This window comes from Henningerozyma blattae, chromosome 7 (genome assembly GCF_000315915.1).
Source record: "Henningerozyma blattae CBS 6284 chromosome 7, complete genome".
In the NCBI taxonomy this organism is placed as follows: domain Eukaryota; kingdom Fungi; phylum Ascomycota; class Saccharomycetes; order Saccharomycetales; family Saccharomycetaceae; genus Henningerozyma; species Henningerozyma blattae.
The window spans coordinates 313,695-338,260 of NC_020191.1; the positions used below are offsets into that span (position 1 = coordinate 313,695).

At 33.3% G+C, this 24,566-nt stretch overlaps 6 protein-coding genes and 6 non-coding genes across 12 annotated transcripts; 7 read left to right on the plus strand and 5 right to left on the minus strand.

Annotated features, from left to right (window-relative positions):
• Positions 1-1,833: 1,833 nt before the first annotated feature.
• TBLA0Gtrna5I lies at positions 1,834-1,907 on the minus strand. The gene has a single exon. It is a non-coding gene; the product is annotated as a tRNA-Ile (tRNA).
• Positions 1,908-4,824: 2,917 nt separating this feature from the next.
• Positions 4,825-4,913, plus strand: TBLA0Gtrna1P. The gene is given in 2 exon segments: positions 4,825-4,861; positions 4,877-4,913. It is a non-coding gene; the product is annotated as a tRNA-Pro (tRNA).
• A 616-nt stretch (positions 4,914-5,529) lies between these two features.
• On the minus strand, positions 5,530-5,808 carry TBLA0G01190 (uncharacterized protein; the record flags this gene model as incomplete). The annotated part of the gene is made up of 1 exon (XM_004181538.1): positions 5,530-5,808. The coding sequence occupies one exon, from the start codon at positions 5,806-5,808 to the stop codon at positions 5,530-5,532; it is 279 nt and encodes a 92-aa protein (XP_004181586.1).
• Positions 5,809-7,860: 2,052 nt separating this feature from the next.
• Positions 7,861-13,338, plus strand: MSB2 (Msb2p; the record flags this gene model as incomplete). Its single annotated transcript, XM_004181539.1, has 1 exon — positions 7,861-13,338. The coding sequence occupies one exon, from the start codon at positions 7,861-7,863 to the stop codon at positions 13,336-13,338; it is 5,478 nt and encodes a 1,825-aa protein (XP_004181587.1).
• An 830-nt stretch (positions 13,339-14,168) lies between these two features.
• Positions 14,169-14,735, plus strand: TBLA0G01220 (uncharacterized protein; the record flags this gene model as incomplete). Its single annotated transcript, XM_004181540.1, has 1 exon — positions 14,169-14,735. The coding sequence occupies one exon, from the start codon at positions 14,169-14,171 to the stop codon at positions 14,733-14,735; it is 567 nt and encodes a 188-aa protein (XP_004181588.1).
• A 111-nt stretch (positions 14,736-14,846) lies between these two features.
• On the minus strand, positions 14,847-14,920 carry TBLA0Gtrna4V. The gene has a single exon. It is a non-coding gene; the product is annotated as a tRNA-Val (tRNA).
• Positions 14,921-16,245: 1,325 nt separating this feature from the next.
• On the plus strand, positions 16,246-17,829 carry MID2 (Mid2p; the record flags this gene model as incomplete). The annotated part of the gene is made up of 1 exon (XM_004181541.1): positions 16,246-17,829. One exon carries the CDS (start codon positions 16,246-16,248, stop codon positions 17,827-17,829), a length of 1,584 nt encoding a protein of 527 aa, XP_004181589.1.
• Positions 17,830-19,366: 1,537 nt separating this feature from the next.
• TBLA0Gtrna4D lies at positions 19,367-19,438 on the plus strand. The gene has a single exon. It is a non-coding gene; the product is annotated as a tRNA-Asp (tRNA).
• Positions 19,439-19,879: 441 nt separating this feature from the next.
• Positions 19,880-20,863, plus strand: TBLA0G01240 (uncharacterized protein; the record flags this gene model as incomplete). The annotated part of the gene is made up of 1 exon (XM_004181542.1): positions 19,880-20,863. The coding sequence occupies one exon, from the start codon at positions 19,880-19,882 to the stop codon at positions 20,861-20,863; it is 984 nt and encodes a 327-aa protein (XP_004181590.1).
• A 182-nt stretch (positions 20,864-21,045) lies between these two features.
• On the minus strand, positions 21,046-21,372 carry TBLA0G01250 (40S ribosomal protein eS25; the record flags this gene model as incomplete). The annotated part of the gene is made up of 1 exon (XM_004181543.1): positions 21,046-21,372. The coding sequence occupies one exon, from the start codon at positions 21,370-21,372 to the stop codon at positions 21,046-21,048; it is 327 nt and encodes a 108-aa protein (XP_004181591.1).
• A 1,462-nt stretch (positions 21,373-22,834) lies between these two features.
• On the minus strand, positions 22,835-22,922 carry TBLA0Gtrna2P. Its single transcript is given in 2 exon segments — positions 22,835-22,871; positions 22,886-22,922. It is a non-coding gene; the product is annotated as a tRNA-Pro (tRNA).
• Positions 22,923-24,230: 1,308 nt separating this feature from the next.
• Positions 24,231-24,302, plus strand: TBLA0Gtrna6E. The gene has a single exon. It is a non-coding gene; the product is annotated as a tRNA-Glu (tRNA).
• The last annotated feature ends 264 nt before the right edge of the window (positions 24,303-24,566 follow it).

The following is a 24,566-nucleotide window of genomic DNA, read 5'->3' on the forward strand; positions in this document are numbered from 1 at the left end:
TTTACTATGGATTATGGTATGATTAAGCATATGATCATTTCCACTTGTGTCAGCACAAGTACCTCTACCATAATGTTAGAAACAGTTGTGGAGAATTCTGCTTACAAATCAAAATTTCAAAAACTAAGAATTATATTGTAAATACTAGAGTTATAAGGTCCATAAACTGCAAAATATTTTACCAAAAAATATACGAATTTAAGTTAGCATCTTGTGAAACAAAGGATTTTTTGTTTTTCCAATAATGAATATAACTTAAAGTCTTGAAGAATTATCTCATTAAAACTGATTCACCGAGGTAAATTTTAAAATTTACTTTAGGGTTAATAATCAAAAAGCTATTATATCTAATCATATATACTAAATATGATTACTTTTTAAACGAAGATCTTGTTTAAATAATATCTAGGCTTTGAAATATGCTAAGAAGAAAAACAAAAGAAGAGAGGGGAAAAAAACCTAAAAGTCTTGACTAAAAAATTTGTAAATAGTAAATAAGTTACGACGATGTAAATCAAGCACAATCCTACTGAATTACTAAAGAGTAATAAGCACATATATCTAAAGAAAAATGTAGCGTCACATATTCCCAAGATGAGTGTCATAAAATATTAAATTATAAGTTGGAATACTAAATAATTGTAAATATAGATAGACAAACAAAAGAAGACGACAAAAGAATAAAAATAAATCAGATATATTTTTACACCATGAAATATGATATTATGAATTAAAAGAAGCAGATCGTATGGCTAGAAGGACAGGAAAACTAGGTTAAGAATATATTTTTATATTCGAATAATTAAAAAAAAAATACCCAAAAATGTACCAGGAATTTTGATTCTAAATATAAGAGCTGTTAATAGCCAAAAATGATAATCATAGAAACATATTTGATTTAGTTGTATATTCAATGTATGATAATATTGTTCCAAAATTAATAGATCTCTAAAAGTATGAAAGAATTTGATATTTTTCTCCCAATATTCACTTCATTTGCTCTATTACACTTTCCCTTTCTTTTCTTACTACTAATAGATCATTTGCCTTTTAATTTTCATTTTTGAACTTAATGTCACTTTTAATTTAAAACGTCATAACTTATTTTGCTAAATCCCACTATAAATTGGGCATAGCAAATTAGTAAAACTGAAAATGCCAGTCTTAATATTTTGTCGTAGATCGTTCTATGGTCAGTTATAATTCTTACTATATAGAATGTATATATTACCCGGTTTTCGAATTCAGCCAGGAATTAATATAAAATTTGGTTGTTTCGTTAAACAGAATACTCTTCCTGAATATCCATCTTCATAGAACCTTCCTCTTATATAAGACCTATGTCTCGTCAGACACAAGCTTCCTGGACATAACAATTATGTTCTCATCAGAACCGGCGTTCTGGAAGATACTCTTGACGAGCAGAATTGTAACCGCAGTCCCAATTCGTAGACTACGCCTACCGCATAGTCTCTGCCGATGATAGTAGTACGATGCCTCAACATTTACCTATCATCCCACTTGTAGAGTTAACTCAGAAGTTAACCTACTTCTAACTTGTATCTGATATCTACAGGCTCGCCCTGTAGATCATCTCAGATCTCTTGTCTTCTTAGATACTCCTGTATCTAAGAAGACCCGATGATAGATTACGCCATCCTCTCTCGAAATACATTCTTCCCGTGCACATTTTCAAGCTACATACTTATTCATCTGTATAAGCTCCAAAGTCTGGCTTCTGCCCACGTAACCCCATAAGCTCTTGGTCACATGCCGTAACTGGATCTACAATAGTAACATCACGTGATTTGAATTCATTGATCAAAAATCTAATGGTTCCTAGCGGGATCGAACCGCTGATCCCCGCGTTATTAGCACGATGCCTTAACCAACTGGGCCAAGGAACCACTGTTTCTTGAATTTTGATATAAACCAACTTAGAAGTACAATACACTTAAATAGTAATACGAGACTGGCAGGACAACGATGGTATTTCAGAGTTCGGATGGTACTGAGACCAGTAGTTACAGGTTGTATTACACAAGATTATTGTATCTCCCCTTGGTCCTTCTCTATATAGTATATAATAGTATATTGATCTATACATGCTCTTTATATACTTCTTTAGAGCTGGACAGTTCTGGGTCCATAGTTACAAGATGCGGTACATTCATTGAAACCTGGGTGTCATTCTTACTAATAGGTTTCCGAGATGAACCAGAAGTGGGTGAAGATTCAGTGGTTACAGTTGATGTTCCACGCCTGTTGAATAGATGTTTCTCAGCTGTGGTCAGATGATCTGTCCTTTCTCGAGGCTTCTCTTGTACCGATTTCTTGTAAGTATTACATGAAAGGCGACAGCGCTTAGACGGTTTTACAACAATTAATTTTGTTGTAGACATATGCTAACCAATCAAAAGTAATGTTCTCAAGTTTAGGCTTTAAGCAAACGATCACGTAATCCGATGACTACGAGTCATACAATCGTACAGTCGTGCGTTCATACAATTATATGACTATGAGTCATAATATCATGCAATTGTGCAATTGCTTGACAAGTTAATAAACTAATATTCAGGATAAATAGTTCTATTTGAAAACGTATAAATAGGGCTACTTATCCATCAAGAATTCATAAGTTTATAGCTCGTTCATATTAATTTTATAGTTATAAGAAGAACAAGTTATTTTTTAAGTACAAGTGGTACTTTAGCTTTTAGTGTAAAAGTCCAATAACTCAAGAATAGTTCAGGTTTGTGTAAACCCTAAGCCCTTATAGTATTATTAGTATTGTCGCGAGACGATTACAACAAATTTTTTGAAATAACGTTCTATTGATATTCTCAAGTTATTTCTGTGTTATATGCAAGCTTTAGAAAGTGTGGAACTATATCTAGTTCGTAGTACTTATTAAAATAGATTTTAATATATATTTCAGTTAAAATTAATTTTATTATGTAAGAAATATGTTAATAAAATTAGCATATATTTACAGAATTTAAGAAAATGTTGGATCTTTATGGTAATAACTGTTCTTATAATTGTCTTCCTCCAGCTAAATACGTATATAAAACTACAGGAGTATATATAAACGAGCATTATTTATATTCTGAGAAATGCAGGTTGTATAAAAATATCACTTAGTACGTAATATTTTACGCTCAACAGAAAACTAATTCATTTTACATCTTGAAAACTACTTATCCAGATACCTGACACTCTTAAGTTTCAGTAGGATCCACTATAAAAAAAATAATAAATTTGAACATATTATTGAATCAAAATAATTTTATGTTTGGGATGTTAATTTATACTGAGGAATGAGTTAATTGATAATTGAGATTAAAAACATTTGGAAATGAACTAAACAATAATTATAAATTAATAGTATCAATAAACTAATAAACTTTTTATGTTAAATATTGAATTAGGAGTCAAATACTACGGACTAAATAATGCTTTAATACAAACTGAATTTCTTGGAATATAAAAATATTAATGATTAGTATTACTAATGATAACAAGCCTTTGTGCTGTTGTAACAGCTACTACTTTAAGAACAATTTGAAAGTATAAAATTGCAGGTAGTGGTAGATATTCATGGTCTTTATACCTACAACAGTTGATATACTGGTTTAGGATAAAAGATAGTATAATGTGAATATACGTTGCTAATAGAAACCTCAATTAGAAAATTCGTTGTCGTTAATTAAAGTACATCATGTAGCTTATACAGGATATATTAAGCATGAGAGGCACATAACTCTTGTGAGGTTAATTAGGTGAAAAACGTTCACTTATAGACGACGATGAAATGACTTCTCTTGTCCAAAAAATAATGTATAAATTGTCAGGTATAAATTGCCAGCATTTTAGTTGACATCTAATCTCTATATTTTTATATATTTTCTATAATTTTAATACCTACTCAAAAGGGTAGGAGGTTTCTATACTTTATAACAATCAGTAAAAAAGAAAAGAATTATTATCTAAATTATGACTAACCGCAATATTAAGGATTCTAATGTCGTACACATAGGTCTAATGAAAGTTGGATTACCACCTATTTGAGTGCATAAAGCCACAGCTTTTACTTAAAAGAGCAGGAAGTTTGTATAATATAATAATTCAGCTTCTAATATCGGTGAATTTGCATTACTCGAGAAAAAAAAAAAAATCCAAGTCATACTTTTATTATGGCAGAATAAGTACCATACTGGTGCTGACACATGTAATGGTATGCAAAACTAAAAGTCGAATGATGCAAGAATTTGTATGACATTTTATATATATAACATAGGAGAGAGGAGAGGAGTTTATACGAACCTATAATATATTGCATGTAGCGAGAGACAAAGTCTTCTACAGGTTTGCACAGGAAAATTGTTGTAATACGAGACTGGCAGGACAACAATGGTATTTCAGAGTTCGGATGGTACTGAGACCAGTAGTTACAGGTTGTATTACACAAGATTATTGTATCTCCCCTTGGTCCTTCTCTATATAGTATATAATAGCATATTGATCTATAATTGCTCCTTATATACTTCTTTAGAGCTGGACAGTTCTGGGTCCATAGTTACAAGATGCGGTACATTCATTGAAACCTGGGTGTCATTCTTACTAATAGGTTTCCGAGATGAACCAGAAGTGGGTGAAGATTCAGTGGTTACAGTTGATGTTCCACGCCTGTTGAATAGATGTTTCTCAGCTGTGGTCAGCTGATCTGTCCTTTCTCGAGGCTTCTCTTGTACTGATTTCTTGTAAGTATTACATAAAAGGCGACGGCACTTAAATGGTTTTACAACAAAAATCAAGAAAAAAGGGCGTGTGGTCTAGTGGTATGATTCTCGCTTTGGGTTACTACAACACGAATATGCGAGAGGCCCTGGGTTCAATTCCCAGCTCGCCCCTTTTTAATTTTTTGGTGTAACAATTTTATGCTTTGCTAATTCCAGTAGTATATCTTTTTGGCTGCTAGTTTAATACCAACTGTTTATTAAACTATACAACTATATACCTGAGCCTATGTAAGTTAAATATTATTATTATTAGGTTCCAATTTGTCCACTATACACTTCCATCTTTTGTATTTCGTTCTTTTTGTTCTACCTTAACCCTCTAGTTTATTTCTTTTAGCTTTAGATTCTTAAATAGAATTTATGTTCATGATTCACTTGTTAATCTACATGTTCATTCCGTTATCACGTGATACTGATATATACACGTGACTAACGTAGCCCACACTATGTGACAATTTTTTTTTTTGCAAAAAATGCGGGGTAAAACTCCCCAAAAAGGCAAAGACTTGCCAAGGATAATACCGATTAGAAGAAGAGCAGTAAACATTATACAAAAAAAAGTATTAAAATAATAGTAATGTAATAAAAATATATATAAATACGGAAGTAAAGGATATATAGATATATATATATATGAGTAGTGGTTAAAAAAAAGTATAGTCATGCGATGAAATGCAGGTTCATAAGCGTCGTTAATAAAAAGAGAGTGAGATGAGATGAGCTCTATCTAATCTTCGTGGTTTTGGATCTTTCTCAAGTCATCCTCGTTAGCGTTTCTGTTTTTGTTGATAGAGTTTCTTCTGTCCTTTTTGAAGAAATGGATATTTTCATCCAATTCGCCACTGTCCATCAAGTCATTGATTTCGTCACCAGGCTTACCCCAGTTACCTTTACCGTTACCTGACTTCTTAATGGAGTTTGGGTCTTGACCTAAGTTACCGTTACGGGTGAAGAATCTGGCGTTAGCCTTTTTTTCGTGAACGGTCCATTTGTTAGTTCTGGTCATTTTGAATAATAATATAAGTTGTGTGAGTTGTGTGAGTTGTAAGTGTGAGTTGTTTTGTTATATATAAGCTTAAGCTTGATGACTTATTGGGAGAAAAGAGAAAAAAGAAAAGATGCAAGGACAAGATACAAGAAGATTCAAAAATAGTTGTTCTTATATAGATGAAGTTTGCTTTCACACCCTCCAAAGATGACCAAATGAAGACCCAACAATTAATTAAATTGAGAAATAGGAGAATATTAGAAAAAGCCCCACTTTTGTTACTTTGTTCTTTCATGACGTCTTGTGAGATAAAAGCAAGCAATCAATCATGAGAGGGTGTTAATAACGTGATAGAGAAGGAAGCTAGATAACACAGCAAGCCCAGAATGGTGTGGGGACCCCTGCACCCACACCCGGGTTGCTATTTTTGTTATTCAGTCATCAATAATAATAATAATAATAATAATAGACTCTCTCACGCCACGTCCCGCCACTGCCCCGCATTCAAACAAACTTCCGCAAGGGGCCGAAAGAGGGGCCGAGGGTTGAGGGGGTATGAGGGTTGCAAAACGGTTGGCCAAGGGTTAGACGAGGGCTGCCTAGAATTTTCCGATTTTTTCCCGCGGAATGTCTTGGCGAGGGTTGGCGAGGGTTACTAAGGGTTAAATGTACGAGGAGACAGGGCTGATACACCCGTGGTAGCGCCGTGCATCAAGGTTTTGGTGTCCGGGATGTTAATTCCATTCACGTACACCGTCCCATCCAGTATTTTGAGGTTTCAGTTTAAAACACTTATCGTGTCTGAGATCGGTGCGATTTCCTTATTGAAACATCAAACCCCCATGTTTCGTGTTTTATCTGGTACCTACATTAGTCTTTGCATTTCCCTTCATGTCTTTTTTCCCCTTTAGGGCAGAAATTCTCGCGTAATGTTGAGTAAATCATTTGCCTTTGATCTCCTACTACCTGTTTCGCGTTTTGGTGTTATTTTCTTTTTTTTTTATTTTTTTCTTTTTGCTATTTACGTTTCCCCGGTTGGTGTGTCTATTTACGGGCCAGAACCTTAGTTCTTTTTTTTACCCAAAGCATCTTCGCGCCGCGGGAAATTCCGGTCCATTTACCGAATCAGGAAGCGTAATGCTCTGTCTTTTCCCTGCACACGTTTTTCTGCCGCCTTCGGAGCTCCGGCATTCTGCAACCTCAAACGCCTCAAGCCGATGAGCTTGACGTGGCTTTACCCGATTCGGAATTTATATTGCGCCTAGAGTCTGCGCCTCTGTCTGAGGCATCTTGTTGTGAGGCTATTGAGGTTGAACTTGAGGCTATTGGCTCATGGAATGCATTATTGTTATTATCCATTTATTCTTTTTCATCTATTATTATTTTTTACCCATTATTATCATCTAAAGACATTTCTCACCTATTTCTATTACGTGTTTCGTAGGTGATCATGTACGGAAACATATTTCTCGCCCTTTGGAAATTTTGCTCTTGGTAAATCAATCTATAGATTGATTCCATGACGATTCAATTCCACTTTGGCTTTTAACTTAAGATCAATCCACCTCTATTTGTCTCTCTGTCTCTTTGTATCTTTGCCTCTCTGCATATCTGCATCTCTCTCTCTCTCTTTCTCAAGCCCATGCCCTCTTTGGTAATATAATATATCAGGACACATCATATATATACATGCTGTTACTATCCAACACCTTTTGATTTGCTAAAATCACAACAACAGTAACAAAAAAACCATTCAAAAAAAATAGCACTTCGTTACACGTCCTACGCCTCTCCTCCCTTATATTTTCACGCGTACCTTTCACTGTCCATATATACCTACTTTTCTACTCCACCTTGATCCCATTAGCCGCATTAGTTTTTTGCTATTACTATACCCTTTATCTACATTATATTATTCCTTTCCTTTCTTCTTCCCTTCCCTTCCGTTCTTTCCTAGTCTTCCCCTCACTTCAAGAGTCCTTGTCATATATTAACACACTCTATCCAAACAACTCCTCCTTTCATTAACAACAATAAAACCAAACCCTTCACGCTCTTTACCCCATCACTATGAACATACGGAATCTCTATTATTGTTTAAATATCCTATTCCTTATAAACCATGTTACTGCAAACGCAACTGATCCAACTACAATTCAAAATCTCATACAATCCGAACAGAAAAGTTTGAACATAATCGATCAAGATACACAAGATACGTTCACGCCAATAGTACAACCATCTACTTCAACTATAGAATTTGATCAGCCGACTTCGAATATACAAGATGAGCAAACAACTTCCACTTCACAAATAGATCAATTGACTACTACACAACCTCAACAAGGAACTTCCACCACACAAGGTCGACCCGCCACCACTAATACATTTGTTGGCCAAACTACTTCAAACACACAAGTTGAGAAAACGACTTCAAGTTCGCAACTCGTACAAGCTACTTCAAATACACAGGCACCACAGACTACCTCGACTCCAGTTCTACAAACCACTTCAAGCACCCAAGCGGAACAAGCCACTTCAAATGCACAAGCAGAACAGGCCACCTCAACTCCAATTGCTGATCAAACCACTTCTACCCCAATTGCTGATCAAACCACTTCAACTCCAATTGCTGATCAAACCACTTCTACCCCAATTGCTGATCAAACCACTTCAACTCCAGTTGCTGATCAAACCACCTCAACTCCAATTGCTGACCAAACCACTTCAACTCCAGTTGCTGACCAAACTACTTCTACCCCAATTGCTGATCAAACCACCTCAACTCCAGTTGCTGATCAAACCACTTCAACTCCAGTTGCTGACCAAACTACTTCTACTCCAATTGCTGATCAAACCACCTCAACTCCAATTGCTGATCAAACCACTTCAACTCCAGTTGCTGACCAAACCACTTCCACCCCAATTGCTGACCAAACCACCTCAAACACAATACCTCAACTTACATCTGATACCCAAATTCAGCAGACTACTTCAAATGCAGTTGATGAGACTACCTCCAACACACAAGTCGAACAAACTACTTCAATCATACCTGATCCAACTACCTCAACTCCTGCTGAAATGATTACTTCAACCCCAATTGATAAGCAAACCACTTCAACCCCAGTTATTGATCAAACAACTTCAAACACTTTTTCTGATCAAACTACTTCAAACTTGGTTGTTGAACAAACTACTTCAAGTCCTATTTATCAGCAATTCACCTCAAATACATTTGAGCAAACTACTTCAATTCCAGATGAGCAAACTATATCAACCTTAGCTCAACAAACTACATCGAGCCCACAACAAGAGCAAACCACCTCTAATATCCTTGATCAAAATACACTTGAACAGAGTACTTCAAACCAATTTGTTGCACAAACCACCTTCAACACATTTAAGCCAACTACCTCAAACTCAGATTTTGAACAACATACTTCTAATTTACAACCTATTCAAAGTATTTCTAGTACAATTAAACAGACTGCTCCTAGTACCCAAACTACTTCTAACACACAATTATCTCAGCAGATTACTTCTAACCAATTCACACAAGAAATTACATCTAGTTCTCCACCAATTGAACAAAGTACATCCAGTACGGATGTCATTCAACAAACAATTCCTAGCACTACTAGTCTAATTTTTTCTAGTACAGATGAAGTACAAATAATTATATCTAGTGATAGTGTAATCGAACAAGTTATTTCAAGCACTCAAGCTGTGGAACAAGGATCTTCTAACTCTCTAGTATTTGACCAAACTACTTCGATGACTCAAATCGTAGAGCAAGTTACATCTAGTACACCAGAATTTATTCAAACTACTTCAAATACTCAAGTACTGGAGCAAGTCACCTCTAGTATACCACCTCAACTTATTACTTCTGATTCTCAAAACCAACCAGTTACTTCTAGTACTCCTATTATTGAACAAGTTATCTCTAACATCCCAACTTTTGATCAAACTACTTCGAGCATTCAAAATAGTGAACTACTAACCTCTAATAGCCTTGCTCTTGAGCAAACTACTTCGAGTGTTCAAATTGATGAACAAGTCATTTCTAGTTCTCAAACTTTTGTTCAGACTACTTTTAGTGTCCAAGCAAGTATACAATCGTCATTTAATAGCTTAACAATTGATCAATCTTCTTCGAATACCCAATATACAGAACAACTTATCTCTAGTTCTATTATTTCAACCGATGAACAAACCATCTCTAACGGTCAGATACTCAGTCAAACTACTTCTACTTTCCAATTGAGTGAGTCACCTTCCTCTGATATCCCAATCTTTGATCAAACTACTTCTACTGGTACCACTAGCCAAGCCATATCTGAAATTCAAACTCCTGGGCAACCTTTTTCTAGTACACCCGCATTCAGCCAATATACCTCTAGTACTCCAGTTATCAAACAATCTACCCAAAGTATATCGACCACATCTAGTCTTCAACTTATATCAACTAGTTCAAACACACAATTCACTCCTACTAGTTCCAGTAATGAAGATTTCAATGGGCTTATTTTAAGTTCCAATACAGTTTCAACAATATCTAACTCTCAGAGTACCCCAATGATTACTAGTACATCTGAAATTTTACCAGTTTCAAGCATTGATATCTTGTCTAAAACTGCATCTACTAATACCAACATAGAATCATCCACCACAGATTTAAACTCTAATACTTTGCCTATATCTAATGGTGAAAGTTTACTAACTTCTTCTCTAACTTCTACTACGTTAGATATCTCTACAGCTTCTTCTATGAAAACTGTATCATCTACCACTCTTCCTATTGTTCTATCTTCTTCAGTTTCTGAATCACCAGCTGACGTTAGTTCAGCCAACTCCCCTTCGGAACTCAGCCAATCAGTTATGGAGCCAACTTTTAAATCGAGCACAGGCTCAATAGCTTTCATCTCTACAGACCAATCTTCATTCCCCTCAGAACACTGGTCATCTGAAAATACTTATAAATCATCCTTAGTTTCACAAGATAATATTGAATCTACTGTGTCAAAAACAAGTGATCTTTTAGATTCAGTATCAACTTCTTCATCACCTACTTCTGTAATGGATCCTTCATTAAGCTCAAGCTATGGTTCCCTATCTGAAAGTATTGTAATTTCAGAAACTTCCGCCAGCGTCTCATCAACTTTGCCATCACAAGAACAAATTTCCAACATTCTACCAACTTCCTCAACATTGTTATCAACCACTTCTATAGACTCCTCTTCTGAAGAATCTATTGAAAGTACTTCATCTTCCATTCTATCCGTTTCTGCAATTTATTCATCAAATACTGTTACAGAATCACAAGCTCTCTCAATTGATGAATCGTCTATTGAACACACACTATCTGAGTCATCTACCTCTGTTAGCATAGTACTATCTAATTCACCTTATTCATCTGGAAAGCTTTCCTCCAATTTAATAATACCAACTAGAAGTTACCTTTCTTCCGAGGCACAACACTCAGATCATTCTTTTACTACCAGCCAGATTATGGAAAGTTCAACTAGAAGCTTTACTTCTAAAGCTATCTCATCACAGGATACTTTATCTACTAGTCTGACAAGTAGCAACCTTGCTCAAACTTATCAATCTTCTGAAATAACTTCAGAGGAATCTACCTCTACTAGCAAGATTATAGAAAGTTCAACTAGAAGCTACCAAACTTCTATTCTGACTTCATCACAGCACACGTTTTCTACCACTCAAACAAGCGGAAACTCCACCCAAACTCAAGACCCTTCTGAAGTGAATTCTAAAGAGCATACCTCATCTACTAATTACATCACAACAAGCTCAATTAGTAAGCCGCAAACTTCCATTCTGATCTCATCAGAGCATACATTTTCTACCACTAAAACTAGTGGAAACTCGACTAGAACTTCTCTCCCATCTGAATTGATTTTACCGGAACACACTTCTTCTACTAATCAAGCTATTGAAAGTTCAACCAAGCCACAGACCTATTCCTCACTTATTTCACCTAGCTTTACATCGATTTCTAGCGAATCACATAAGTTCCGTTCTGAGCAGTCGACTTCTTCTGTCAATTATATTACTTCTTCTACTACATCAGAACTTGTATCTCCAATTAGTTCTCATTCTATTCATTCTACTACAACAAAAATTTCTGAAAGTGATTTTACTAACTCTAAATTTTCTTCTACTTCAAAAAGCTTTTCAGAAAAAACTTTGTCAACTTCTGAATTAACGTCACCATCCCCAGAGTCCTTTACTGAAACCTCTGTCACTGAAATCTCAAGCAACAAATCACCAAACTCATCATACCATTCTGAAACGACCCCCCCAGTTGTTCAAAGTAGCAAACCAAAAACTATTGTTCCAACTTCATCTATTAAATCTACTATTGAACCTAATTCAGAAAGTAACTCCAATGTGTTCACATCGTCTGTAGCTGAAACTTCACTTCCACCTTCTCAATTACTACCTTCAGATATCGAATCTTCAACTTTTACTTCATCTGAAATATATTTCACTTCCTCAGCACCATCAAGTACAATTACTAGACAATCAAACTGGTGGATTCCTACTTCCTTAGCTGTTGCATCAACTATGAATTCCACCGATACTTCTACATTACCAACCCAAGCAATTCCACAAGCAATTGGCTCAGTTGAGCAACCTCCAGCACCAGAAAATCACTCCTTAATCACCATTGGTTTTAAAAAAGAATTAAATTATGAATTTGTTGTATCTCATCCAATGTCAGGAGCTCAGATTATAAATTATTTACCAAACACTCTAGTTAATGCATTTTTTGGTAATGTGACAAACATATCAGTTAACAACTTGGTGCCATATAATGATACGAAATCTGATTATTTAATTACAATTGCTACAGTTTACTTCCCCACTGATGAAATTAAACATTTGCGCGAATTAATTCACGATAAATCAAGCAGTTTTTATACTGCAAGCCAAGATGTTGCAAGACAATTAGCTAACTTAGTTGATCCATCAATTCCTTTAACTGGCCTAAATCTCTTCGGTAACAGTGACGATACCAATAATAATAACCCATACTCTCCAGATAATTCAAATTCTGAAGGTATCGGTACTTTGGATGTTTCACCAATTAACAAAGTAAGTGTCCTGAAAAATAATTCTGGTGCATTAAACACCAAGGGTAAAGTTACAGGCTTAATAATTGGTGTAGTTATTGGCGGTTGTTGTCTCATTGCTTTATCTATCTTCTCTATTGGTCATTTCATTATGAAACGTCATAATGCTAACGTCACTGAAGAAACAAATATTGTGGACCATTTCAATTTTACTAAAAAAAGTAATATTAGCACTCTTCATAGCAATTTAACAGAAAAATTTTCAAGGAGATCTCATAATTTTGATGATCCAAATGAAAGAATCAATAGTTGGATGGATAACAATTATTTTGGTGACGTAGAAGATACCTATACTGGGACTGCAGAAATTGGTATGAGAGCCAAAGGATTAAAAATATCTCACCCAATCGCAAGCGAAAATTCACTGGGTTGGAATATTGTCTAAGATACTATTTCATTTGCCTAGTTTATTTAAAAGAATCAACGCTATTCCTCATTTCATATCTTGTCTGTCTTTTCATTTGACATTTTTTTCTTTTCTAAACCTATCATTTAAACAATAATATCATACTAATAATACCCTTCATTTTCATCCGCTTTCCCCCTTCTTTTCCGTCTGTTTTTATCTTCATTCATAATCTATTATACCATTTTGGTATCTATAATAATACCCTTAAACCATATGTTCACTTCTCTTTTGCACACTTTTCATTTCGTTTTTTCATATTTCATATTATCATCATAATTTTAAATCATTCCTTTTACTTAAAAAGTAACATTTAAATATATATACTATTATATTCTGATTCACTCACTGCCACGTATTTTGATGCTAGTAACTAGCTTTATGAAGTAGTTGATATAATTTCATTAATTACTTTACTATTAAGTAGATAAATAAATTTTTTTTAATAATGTTACTTCTTCCTAATAGTATTTTTTTTTTATTATTAGTATTTTTTCTTAATGAAATTGTGACGTAGGTAATAGTAGTAGTAGCAGCAGTTCGGGATTTTTACTTTTCAATGTTTCCGATCCAAGAAAATCAAAATATATCTCAACTGTTTGAGAAAGTGGAATGGCAATTTAGGTATACATCAATTCGAGGAAGATTTGATTAAGTATTCATTAATTCACGGGTAAAAATTTAAACAAGGGTTTAAAAAAAAAAAGGATAAGGAAAAATTTACCCAAATAGATAAAAACTAATAACTAATTGAATTAAACTAATATCAATCATATATACAAACATATACAAGTTATCGCATATATACAATGTCACGTCTTAGAAGAGTTAATCGTAAAGTTCTAGAAATGGGTGTTGAAGATTTCCCCATGGATACTAGTGAGCAAGATAAATTGATTGAAAAGTTTGAAAAAGAAAATATAGTTCGTGATAAACGATATATTAATGTTATATTCGGGTCGTTACTCATAATTAGTTTATTTTATCCATATCTTTTGAATAATGATCATCTAATGGACAAAGAATTAATTAAATCCAAAAAGTATTTGAAAACAGCTTTAAGCATTGGTAGTCGATCTATACAATGCTCTGCTATTACCCTAAGGTATGAAGTCTTAAGGGATTATGAAATATTAAATAAAATCAAGATGAAAATTGATAATAATAAGATAAATTTAGTCAACATAATTCTAATAATACTGGCCAACTGGATCATAGTGAGCCACTGGGAAGATTTACAATTTATTGAGTTAGTTATCTTGGAGATTCCAGTTATGATTTTTGTATTGACAATTTCTATCAAAAGATGGGGATTTCAAATAGAGACTAGTATTGATGAATTACGTGGCTTGAAGTACGAATATAAAAATGTGTAGATAGGTAAATATATATATAAATTGTTTTATTCGGTCAACTATATTGCACGAATATAAAACCAAGCACTGATAATTAAATATCACGTGACAATGATAAATTCTTCCAAAAAATGATTTCGCCCAGGATCGAACTGGGGACGTTCTGCGTGTTAAGCAGATGCCATAACCAACTAGACCACGAAACCATATATTTCTTGTTTTCTATTATATAGTGATCTGGTGAGTATTTTACAGATGACTATAACCCAGCATCACTATGTCACAAAGTTTTCGAATTAATATAGAGTTATAAAGCGAATCAAATAAGGAAAGCAAAAAAGGGAAAAACCTTCACTTTTTGCTTCATTGGGTAAACGATAACCCCAGAGCCTTTGTAGGAACAGTTCTAAACCAATTACTCGTTGGATCCGATTACTGAACAAGCAAAGATTTGCTGACATGATGGTCCTGAAACTGTTTTACCATAACCACAGGATGAAACTTATCGACTAGCCCAATTAAAGATGACGCAATCGATCGCCCAAATTAAAAACAATAAAAATACACTCAAACACTAGAGCCGGGTTTCATATAGGCACTATTATTGCCACAACACTTCTCCCCTAAGGTGGAGGGTTTCAAGATCATGGCCTATTTGTGACGCGTGCCAGGCACTTCCGGATCATTTCTCCAGGAACCTTTAGTTCTAGGGAGGTCACGTTGCTCCCATTACGGGTAACTACCTAATCTGACCACTTAAATCAGATTCCAAAAAAAGAAAATATGAGAAATGTTCTATAAATAGCGAACTTGCCTGCTTCGCCAATTTTCGCGATATGCTTGAATCTGGAAATAACAAAACAAAGCTCATCACAACGGACCCAATCGGTATGTCCAATTTCAGATAAAATGACCAAAATGGAAAATGGCGAAAGTGAAAAAAAATGAAAGAAAAGAACTATTCGGGAATGAACAGCCATTCATTCTTGTTGTAAACACCAGCATAATCAGCTATTAAACATCAATATCTGGGCAAAATCGGATAAATCAAGTTTCATTCAAGTAAAATAATTCCCTCCATTCGGTAACAAAAGGAAAGGTTGGCGTAGAAGTATGTTTGCTCTGACACGTTAAGTGAAACAACTTTCTTTTTTTATTTTTAATTTTTTTATGTTATTTTCAAATTTTCGTTGGCTTCCATTTTATATCAACAAAGGTCATACATATCGAGACGTATTCCAGTATTTGTTGTTGGCTATGAAATAATATTATATTATACTTCAAGGAGTTTGTTATTATACAAGACTATGCTTAAAGTTTAGACCAACTATATCTTCAATTCTTCTTTTATTGAATATAGCTAGGCCATTAAACATATATTTTGCACATACAACAGATTATAATAAGATACCATAATACAGTTATACATTAAACAAACAAACAATATATTATCATAGTTTTCTAACTAAAGTCATTCGTTCGCTCAAGAATATATATACCATAAAACATACCCAATCCATTTCTTTTCCAAATGGTCACATTGAACAAATTATTTTTAATATCCATACCATTATGGAATGTAGCACATTCCCAATTGGCAAACCCCAATGATTATTTCAATGAAAACGATGATAATAATACAACTTCCTCGAATACACCAAGGCTGCATGGAACCACTTCAATATTAGCCCCGACTTCCTCTACACAAACTTCAACTAGCGTGGTGTTGCCCTCAACAACAATTATAAACCCAATCCCATCTTCTGCATTTTCATCTTCGACAGATACAACAAGTATATATTCACCCTCTTCAGAGTCCTCAACTTCAATTCGGCCTTTGGTACCCTCTTCTTCATCTTCTACCACAACTACTTTTACTCCATCCACTAGTTCCTCTACTTCTACAACCAGTACAACTAGTGTTATATCGTCATCTTCATCAACAATAATAATATCATCATCATCAGTGTCATCTATTTCTTCTTCTGCAACATCAACATCATCTCTATCATCGTCAGTTGATCAGACCTCCTCAACTGGGTTTACATCTTCCCTATCAAGCTCATCATCAATTTCTACAAGTTCATCTAGCTCCAGTGCTTCACATTCATCGTCACATTTTTCATCAGATACCACTCAGGTGAAAGATTTGAATAATTCCACTTCAACTTCTTCAACATATTCAAGTTCATCTACTTCTAGATCATCATCTTCCATTTCTTCATCTACATCACCATCTTCTTCACACTCAAAAAGATTGACCACCTATGAATCTAAAGCTACATCCACTGAACCAAGAACTATCACTAGTATGGTTCATGGCTCACAAATTGTTTCTGTTTATAATGTAACAGTTACATATACTGCAACTACCACTTCTGATCTAGGTTCCAATTATAAAAGTAACAATCATCATGGTCTAACAAAAAAAAATAGAAATATCGTCATTGGTGTTGTTGTTGGGGTCGGTGTTCCTATTCTTTTAGCCATTGCTTTATTCTCATATTTGTTCTGTATTAAATCTAAAAAGACCGATTTCATTGATTCCAATGGTAAAGTTGTTACTGCATATAAGGCGAACATTTTTACAAGCTGGTGGTATTCTCTATTGGGTAAAGATATCAGTAATAAATATGAAACAAATTCTCCATTAGGAACTGATATTGGTGTCTTAGATGCTACCGCAGATTTTGGTGGTAGTGCTAGTAGTTCATATGATGAAGATTTTTCATCTTTATCATTAGATTCTAGTAATGCCAATAGGAATAGTAGTCCAAACCATGGCAGTATATCAAGAAACGGTACTCGTTCTACAATTGATCATGATATATTTAGAAATATCAGTGGTGCTGGTGAGAAGAGTTCCTTAGGTATAGCTAACAAATCAACAACAGATATGGAAGAGACGTATAGTTTAAATGGCGATGATTTGGAAGATATAGTGATACCAAACAATAACATGGTAAGTCCAACAACTTCAACAATGAGAAGTCCGAATACAACATCAGTTTTAGATCCAAATAATAACCTGAGAAATAATGTTCATAATTTCAATAAAAACAATAGCAACAATCATGATAATTACAGTGGTGGATTAAATGCAAGAAACTACTGATCGTTCAGATCCACATAAAATATAATTGAAAATTTTAATTTCACCATCCAAATATATTATTCTTTCCTTTTTTAATTTTTTTTTACTGAAAAAATGTCCATTTTTTCCTTTTGTCATTTTGTATTTACATCACAAATCTTCATTTCATTTTATTTTTTACTTCATACATTTTTGTACATTCATTTTGCCTTTTAATCCACTTGGAGATTCTTTTCTCTTTATTCCACCTCTTTTGCATGGCTTTTTATTTGGCTTTAAACAATATATTTTCGCCACTAATAAAACTTAGAGCAAGCATGCAAGTAACTTCCCATACCAAAAGTGAATGCCCTTCATTATTATATTATATATATATATTTCAACACAATCCCTTTAATTCCACTAGAAACACTTTATCTTCACACCCCTCTTTAAGTAGATTATTATTTCTTCTTTAATAAGTTTCTACTTTTAATTTTATTCTTCTTTTTTTATATATATATTTAAATTATACTTTATAATAAACCCATATCCACAATAAAAATCAACAATTTTATGTATATTCATATACATTCGTACGCATACATATATATTTATATAAATTTAATAAAAAGGTGCAAACATTATAGTATCCAGCTGATTTGAAAGAATCGTGGAAAAATATAATATAATCTGAGATTTCTCAGGTATCGCTATAAAATAATCTAATAGTTGTTCGAAAAAGTTCACTGAAACAATAGTTAGTTATACTGATAATTAATAAGTTTAAGAATTTTTATTTGAATTTGAAAAACATATATTGAAAAATATGCAATTATGGTTTCTAAAATCAGTTCTCAAATAACAGCATTGGGTAAACAAAAAAACAAAACAAAACAAAACTGGATCTTTACATAGCTAGATACAACTATATATATTTTTAATAAAGTAAATTAGAATAAACCACATTTTTTAAACATTTTTCTTAAAGAAAAAAAAGTCACCACTTTTTATAATAGTTTTTTAATACATACAAAAAAATTGTTAAGAGGACAATTACTACCTGATACAATATCTTGAGTGGAATGTTCTAAATAAGAAAGGGATTATATCTTAATTTATATATCGTACATTTAGAATCTATAAGTAAAGTTCTGGCTTAATCGTAAGTTAGCCTCACTTATATATACTTGAAAACTGAATGTCATTATCATATCATTAGGATGATGTGTGTATTTCCAAAATAGTCATTATCAAGTATTGGATGATTAAAAGAATCATGTTGGCAAAGGTTGCTAACAAAAAAAAGAAATAAATAAGAAATGAGTTATTTAGATATAGGAGTATGACACAAGCAATAGTTTAGTCCTCCTCTTTCGTATATTTATTAAATATCTTCAGAAGGAGAACTTTGGTAGACTCTAGATATAATCGAATCCTTGTTAAATAGAGAAGATGCAGCACTTATGCAGGTCTCGCAGAATGAAGGAGTCATACAATTCAATAATATGCTGGAGTATTATTGTAGTATTGCAGTATTGAGTTATCGGAGTTATTTTAAATCGCCATGTGATTAAAATCCCCGATAGTTTAATGGTTAGAATGGGCGCTTGTCGCGTGCCAGATCGGGGTTCAATTCCCCGTCGAGGAGATGATTTTTTTTGGAAAATTATTGAGATCACGTGGGTAAAATTATTGTTGTTTGCATCAAGTATATCAGACTATTGAGTAGAATTTTTTATTGATTTTTTTTTTTCTTTTTTACAAAACTTAACGTTCCAAAAATATCTAATTAATTTCTAAACCTAATTTATTTTTGTTTTAGTTCATAATGCTTTTCCTTAAACAATTGCATTGCCAAGCTTCCGTAAAAAAGGGGCGAAGAGACAATGAATCTATAAAACCATATAGAAAAAGCAATTATATGTAATATATAATAATATAATACTAACAGAAAAGAAATTAAAATAACGCTAAAAATATAATTTGATTTTTATTCAAATGATTGTTAGCAAAGCTACTATCAAAATTAGCTAATACATTATTAACCTTACAATACTCTAGGAGAGAGTTTTATTACAGATATTACACAATGGCTAATACTATTAAGGTTATTAGAAAGAGAACTGCAAAATCCAAAATAGATCCTTTAAGCAAACAAAGACTCATCTGGTTGGCAGGTCATGCAGTTACTCTAATCTTTGGGACTATATTTAGTATAATGTATTTTCATAAAATTTTATTCTTTTTCAGATACTATAATTGGAGGTATTTATTTTTAATAAGATACTCAAAGAAAAGAAATTTGGAGAGAAATATACTTAAAAAATTTATTGAACGATTCTTAACTACAATAATTTATAAACTAGCGTTAATAGGGTTTTTTACAAGTGGGGTTATCACATTGAAACAAGATTGGGATGGGTTAAACCCAACATGGTATGATTTACTGAGCTCAGAAAATTTCCAATATTTAATGATTACTACCTTATGGATTTTAACACCAAACAATTCCTTTTACAGAATCTTACCCTTTTTACTTTTAAGTTTTATGCATCTTAGATATCATGACTTTGAATTTACGATTCCTTTACGACCTAAATCTACTAATCCAACTACTAAGATTCCCACCGTTAAAAAGGACTCGAACTCAGAACAAAGTAAGAACACCCCCAAAGAGACTCCACAATCCATACCCAAAACAGGATCACAAGAAGATACTAAAGAAAAATTGAATATAGCTGCAACTGAGGAGGAACAAATTAGTTTAGATAATTATCATCTCTTAGATTTCATTTCGTACTGTGAGATTGCAGTCGTCATATCATTACTACTAGATTCATTCTTAATGCAAGATGGTACTTCTGGTTTTTGCCTAATTATATATTTGGGGATATACTGGTTAAGGCTACAATTTTCGCAATATGCCCAAACTGCTATATTAAGGGTATTGACGAAGTTTGATAGATTTATTCCAGCACATTATGTTAAATATTGGGAGGAGACGAAGAGGTTTGTCTATCATAAATTAAAGGAGAATGAAAAACGTAAAGAGATGTTAACCAAACGTTCTTAGTCATCAGATCATGTGCATAAATAATCATATATTTAACAGTTAGCTACAATGCAGTTTATTTTTTTTTTTTAAATATTTTTGTTAAAGTTATATACCACTTGTTAAACGTTATAATTATAGTAACTATAAATTGATGACTTTTGATTACAAAATGTTAATAATATATAATTAAATTAATTAATTTATTCAGAAGCAGTAGCTCTGGTGTAAATAGCTTGTTTGGAGTGCTTGGAGATTGGAGTAATGATACCCTTAGCTTCTAAATCTCTCAAAGCGACTCTGGCCATGGAACCACCAATCTTTAATCTATCAACCAAGATAGAGACAGAGACGTATCTGTAAGTTGGGACTTCCTTTAAGATTCTGTCGTATTTTTCTTGGTCTAAGATGACAGCGTGAGCGGCCTTGTCCTTGTGGGCCTTCTTGGACCACTTCTTCTTGGACTTCTTACCACCAGCCATAGCGGCAGCGGCTTTAGCAGCTTTAGACAATTGTTGCTTTGGAGGCATGTTTAAATGTTATCTATATCACGGTGATTTTCCAATTAATAATAAAAAAATCGTACTTGTTAGTAAAATATTACTCCTTTTTTTAATAGTAAACGACTATAAGCTTGAACTTTAGCAATAACTGCCAATATTCAAACAATAGCTATCATCCATTTGGTACACATACCCTAAACTAACTGGTTCGGTTTGATTAAGAGTCTGTCATTGGGTTGTAGGTTTGTTAGTGTGTGTTTTGTATATTGTGGATTTCACCAATATCCAATGCGAACCATCTGATTTCTCACAGTCAGCGATACTCTCCTCCATACTTTTCCTCTATGAAAAGATAGCCAGTGAACTCTGTTTGAATTTTCTGCCCAGAGAGAAAGGAAATTTCTTCCTAGAGTCCTTCTCTGCACTGGGGCGTTCTCACTAGAACCTTTACCGAGATAGTTTTTTTCCCTGCTTGTCTAATTTTCTCTTCTTCAGATGGTTTTCTTTTCATATTGTGTGGGTGTGTGGATGTCAGCAGTCATGAAAAAATGTTATTTTTTTTTTTTCGAATTCGGAGTTTTTATATTCTTGAAAAATAAAGTGAATACCTAAATGATGCATATTTCCTTATTTGGAGATAACATTCTCGAATTTTTGGCTGCCCTTTATTTTAAGAATCGTTTACTTATATTTCATAACATAGCATTACAGTTTATATCATAAAGAGTATTTAATATAGTAAGACGAAACAAACATGCTTTGACTTCATGCATGATTATAATTATTCAATTCAATTGTGCCATTTTTTATATTAATGATCAAGATACTTACTCTATTATATAGCTCCAAACCAATAAACGTTTGATTTTTACTTGATTTAGTTTATTTAACACAGAAATGCATAGTAATGATGATTTCTAAGAGATGTTGAATAGATAGGGGAATCACTATTATGTGGTATGCATCGTCTTTACTTTTCAAAGAAATATTAGGTGACTCTTGTATCTTCTTTTTCTTTCTCTAAAGTTCGGTATATATAGTATACCTACTGTCTACCATCTATAAAACACAGCCGTAATTATCATATTTTATGGTTATTTTGCCTTTTTTTCTGACGTTGTTGCGTATCTTTTACCGCCAGTAAAAGTTTAATATCAATGCTATTTTTTCAAATGATTAAGAAAGTAATAAGTACACTATATCAAAGAAAGTATGACTTTAATGCTAAGAGGTAAAGATCTTTACTTACTGGCAATAAAATATAATTATCAATATGGCGAGCTAGTTAAATATCGAAAAAAATAATAAACTCTTTATATTGTTAAAAAATTACTACTTTATGGCAACAGCCTATGGTATAATCTTCACTTAAAAAGACTGAGTTATATTATTTTGCGACTATTTGGCTCAGTAAACTTTGTTGAAACATAAGAAGAAAGTACAATACGTATGGCACGTGACTTCAACCAAATATTTTTAAAAAAGAAAAGGGGCGAGCTGGGAATTGAACCCAGGGCCTCTCGCATATTTGTGTCGAACAACCCAAAGCGAGAATCATACCACTAGACCACACGCCCTTCCTTTTGTTGAGAATGCGTTGTAGTAGTCTCAAAATGATACTAATAATACTACAAGGGCTTAGGGTTTACACAAACCTGAACTATTCTTGAGTTATTGGACTTTTACACTAAAAGCTAAAGTACCACTTGTACTTAAAAAATAACTTGTTCTTCTTATAACTATAAAATTAATATGACCGAGCTATAAACTTATGAATTCTTGATGGATAAGTAGCCCTATTTATACGTTTTCAAATAGAACTATTTATCCTGAATATTGGTTTATTAACTTGTCAAGCAATTGCACAATTGCATGATATTATGACTCATAGCCATATAATTGCGTGAACGCACGACTGTACGATTGTATGACTCGTAGTCATCGGATTACGTGATCGTTTGCTTAAAACCTAAACTTGAGAACATTACTTTTTATTGTTTAGCATATGTATACAACAAAATTAATTGTTGTAAAACCGTCTAAACGCCGTCGCCTTTCTCGTAATACTTACAAGAAATCAGTACAAGAGAAGCCTCGAGAGGACAGATCAGCTGACCACAGCTGAGAAACAACTATTCAGCAGGCGTGGAACATCAACTGTAACCACTGAATCCGCACCTACTTCTGGTTTGTCTAGGATACCTATTAGTAAGAATGACACCCAGGTTTCAATGAGTGTACCGTATCTTGTAACTATGGACCCAGAACTGTCCAGCTCTAAAGAAGTATATAAAGAGCATGTATAGATCAATATACTATTATATACTACATAGCGAAGAACGAAGCGGAGATACAATAATCTTGTGTAATACAATCTGGAACTACTGATCTCAGTACCATCCGAACTCTGAAATATCACCCTTGCCCTGTCAGTCTCGTATTACAACAAAAATTGTTGTAGACGAGATCGACTTTATACTCATCTACAAGTTGATAACTAGAAATTATACACAACTCCGAGCAACTGCTAGTTACATACCTGTGAATATCAGTTCGACGCATAATCTCTACTAGTTAGCCAGCATTACTCAAAATGAGCACTCCTACCCTTGTAAGTAAGTTTATAAACAATCCAATTAAAGTAAAATGGAAAAGCTGGCGTTGACCTTTGAAAAGTATTTAAAGGCCAGCTTTTCGAGACTTAAGACATAAATTTATAGTTCTTTTATATAGTTATTTAGTTTAAGAAGAACAACAATTATATTCGTAAGTTCGAAGGATTAACTGGTGTTAAGTTAATAAGATTGTTAAGTTAAGTTTTTGGTAGTTACTATTAAGTGTATCGTACTCCTAAGTTGGTTTACAACAAAAACATCAAATAATAATCCGATATAGTGTAACGGCTATCACATCACGCTTTCACCGTGGAGACCGGGGTTCGACTCCCCGTATCGGAGCATTTCTTTTTGCAACTCACGTCTATATCACGTGACCTTTTATAATATTTTATCCATATATTCCATCATAATTAATAATACTTTAAGAATTGAAACTTTTATATTTTATATTTTATATTCCTTTTTTAATTACTTAGTTACTTGAATAGGCACTCTTAAATCTATGATAACGAATCTTTAAATTAAGCGATCACAGATGAGGTATATTTTATGCTTGTTGAAAAATTAGAAATAACGAAAAAAAAGAAAAAAATAAAATATGTA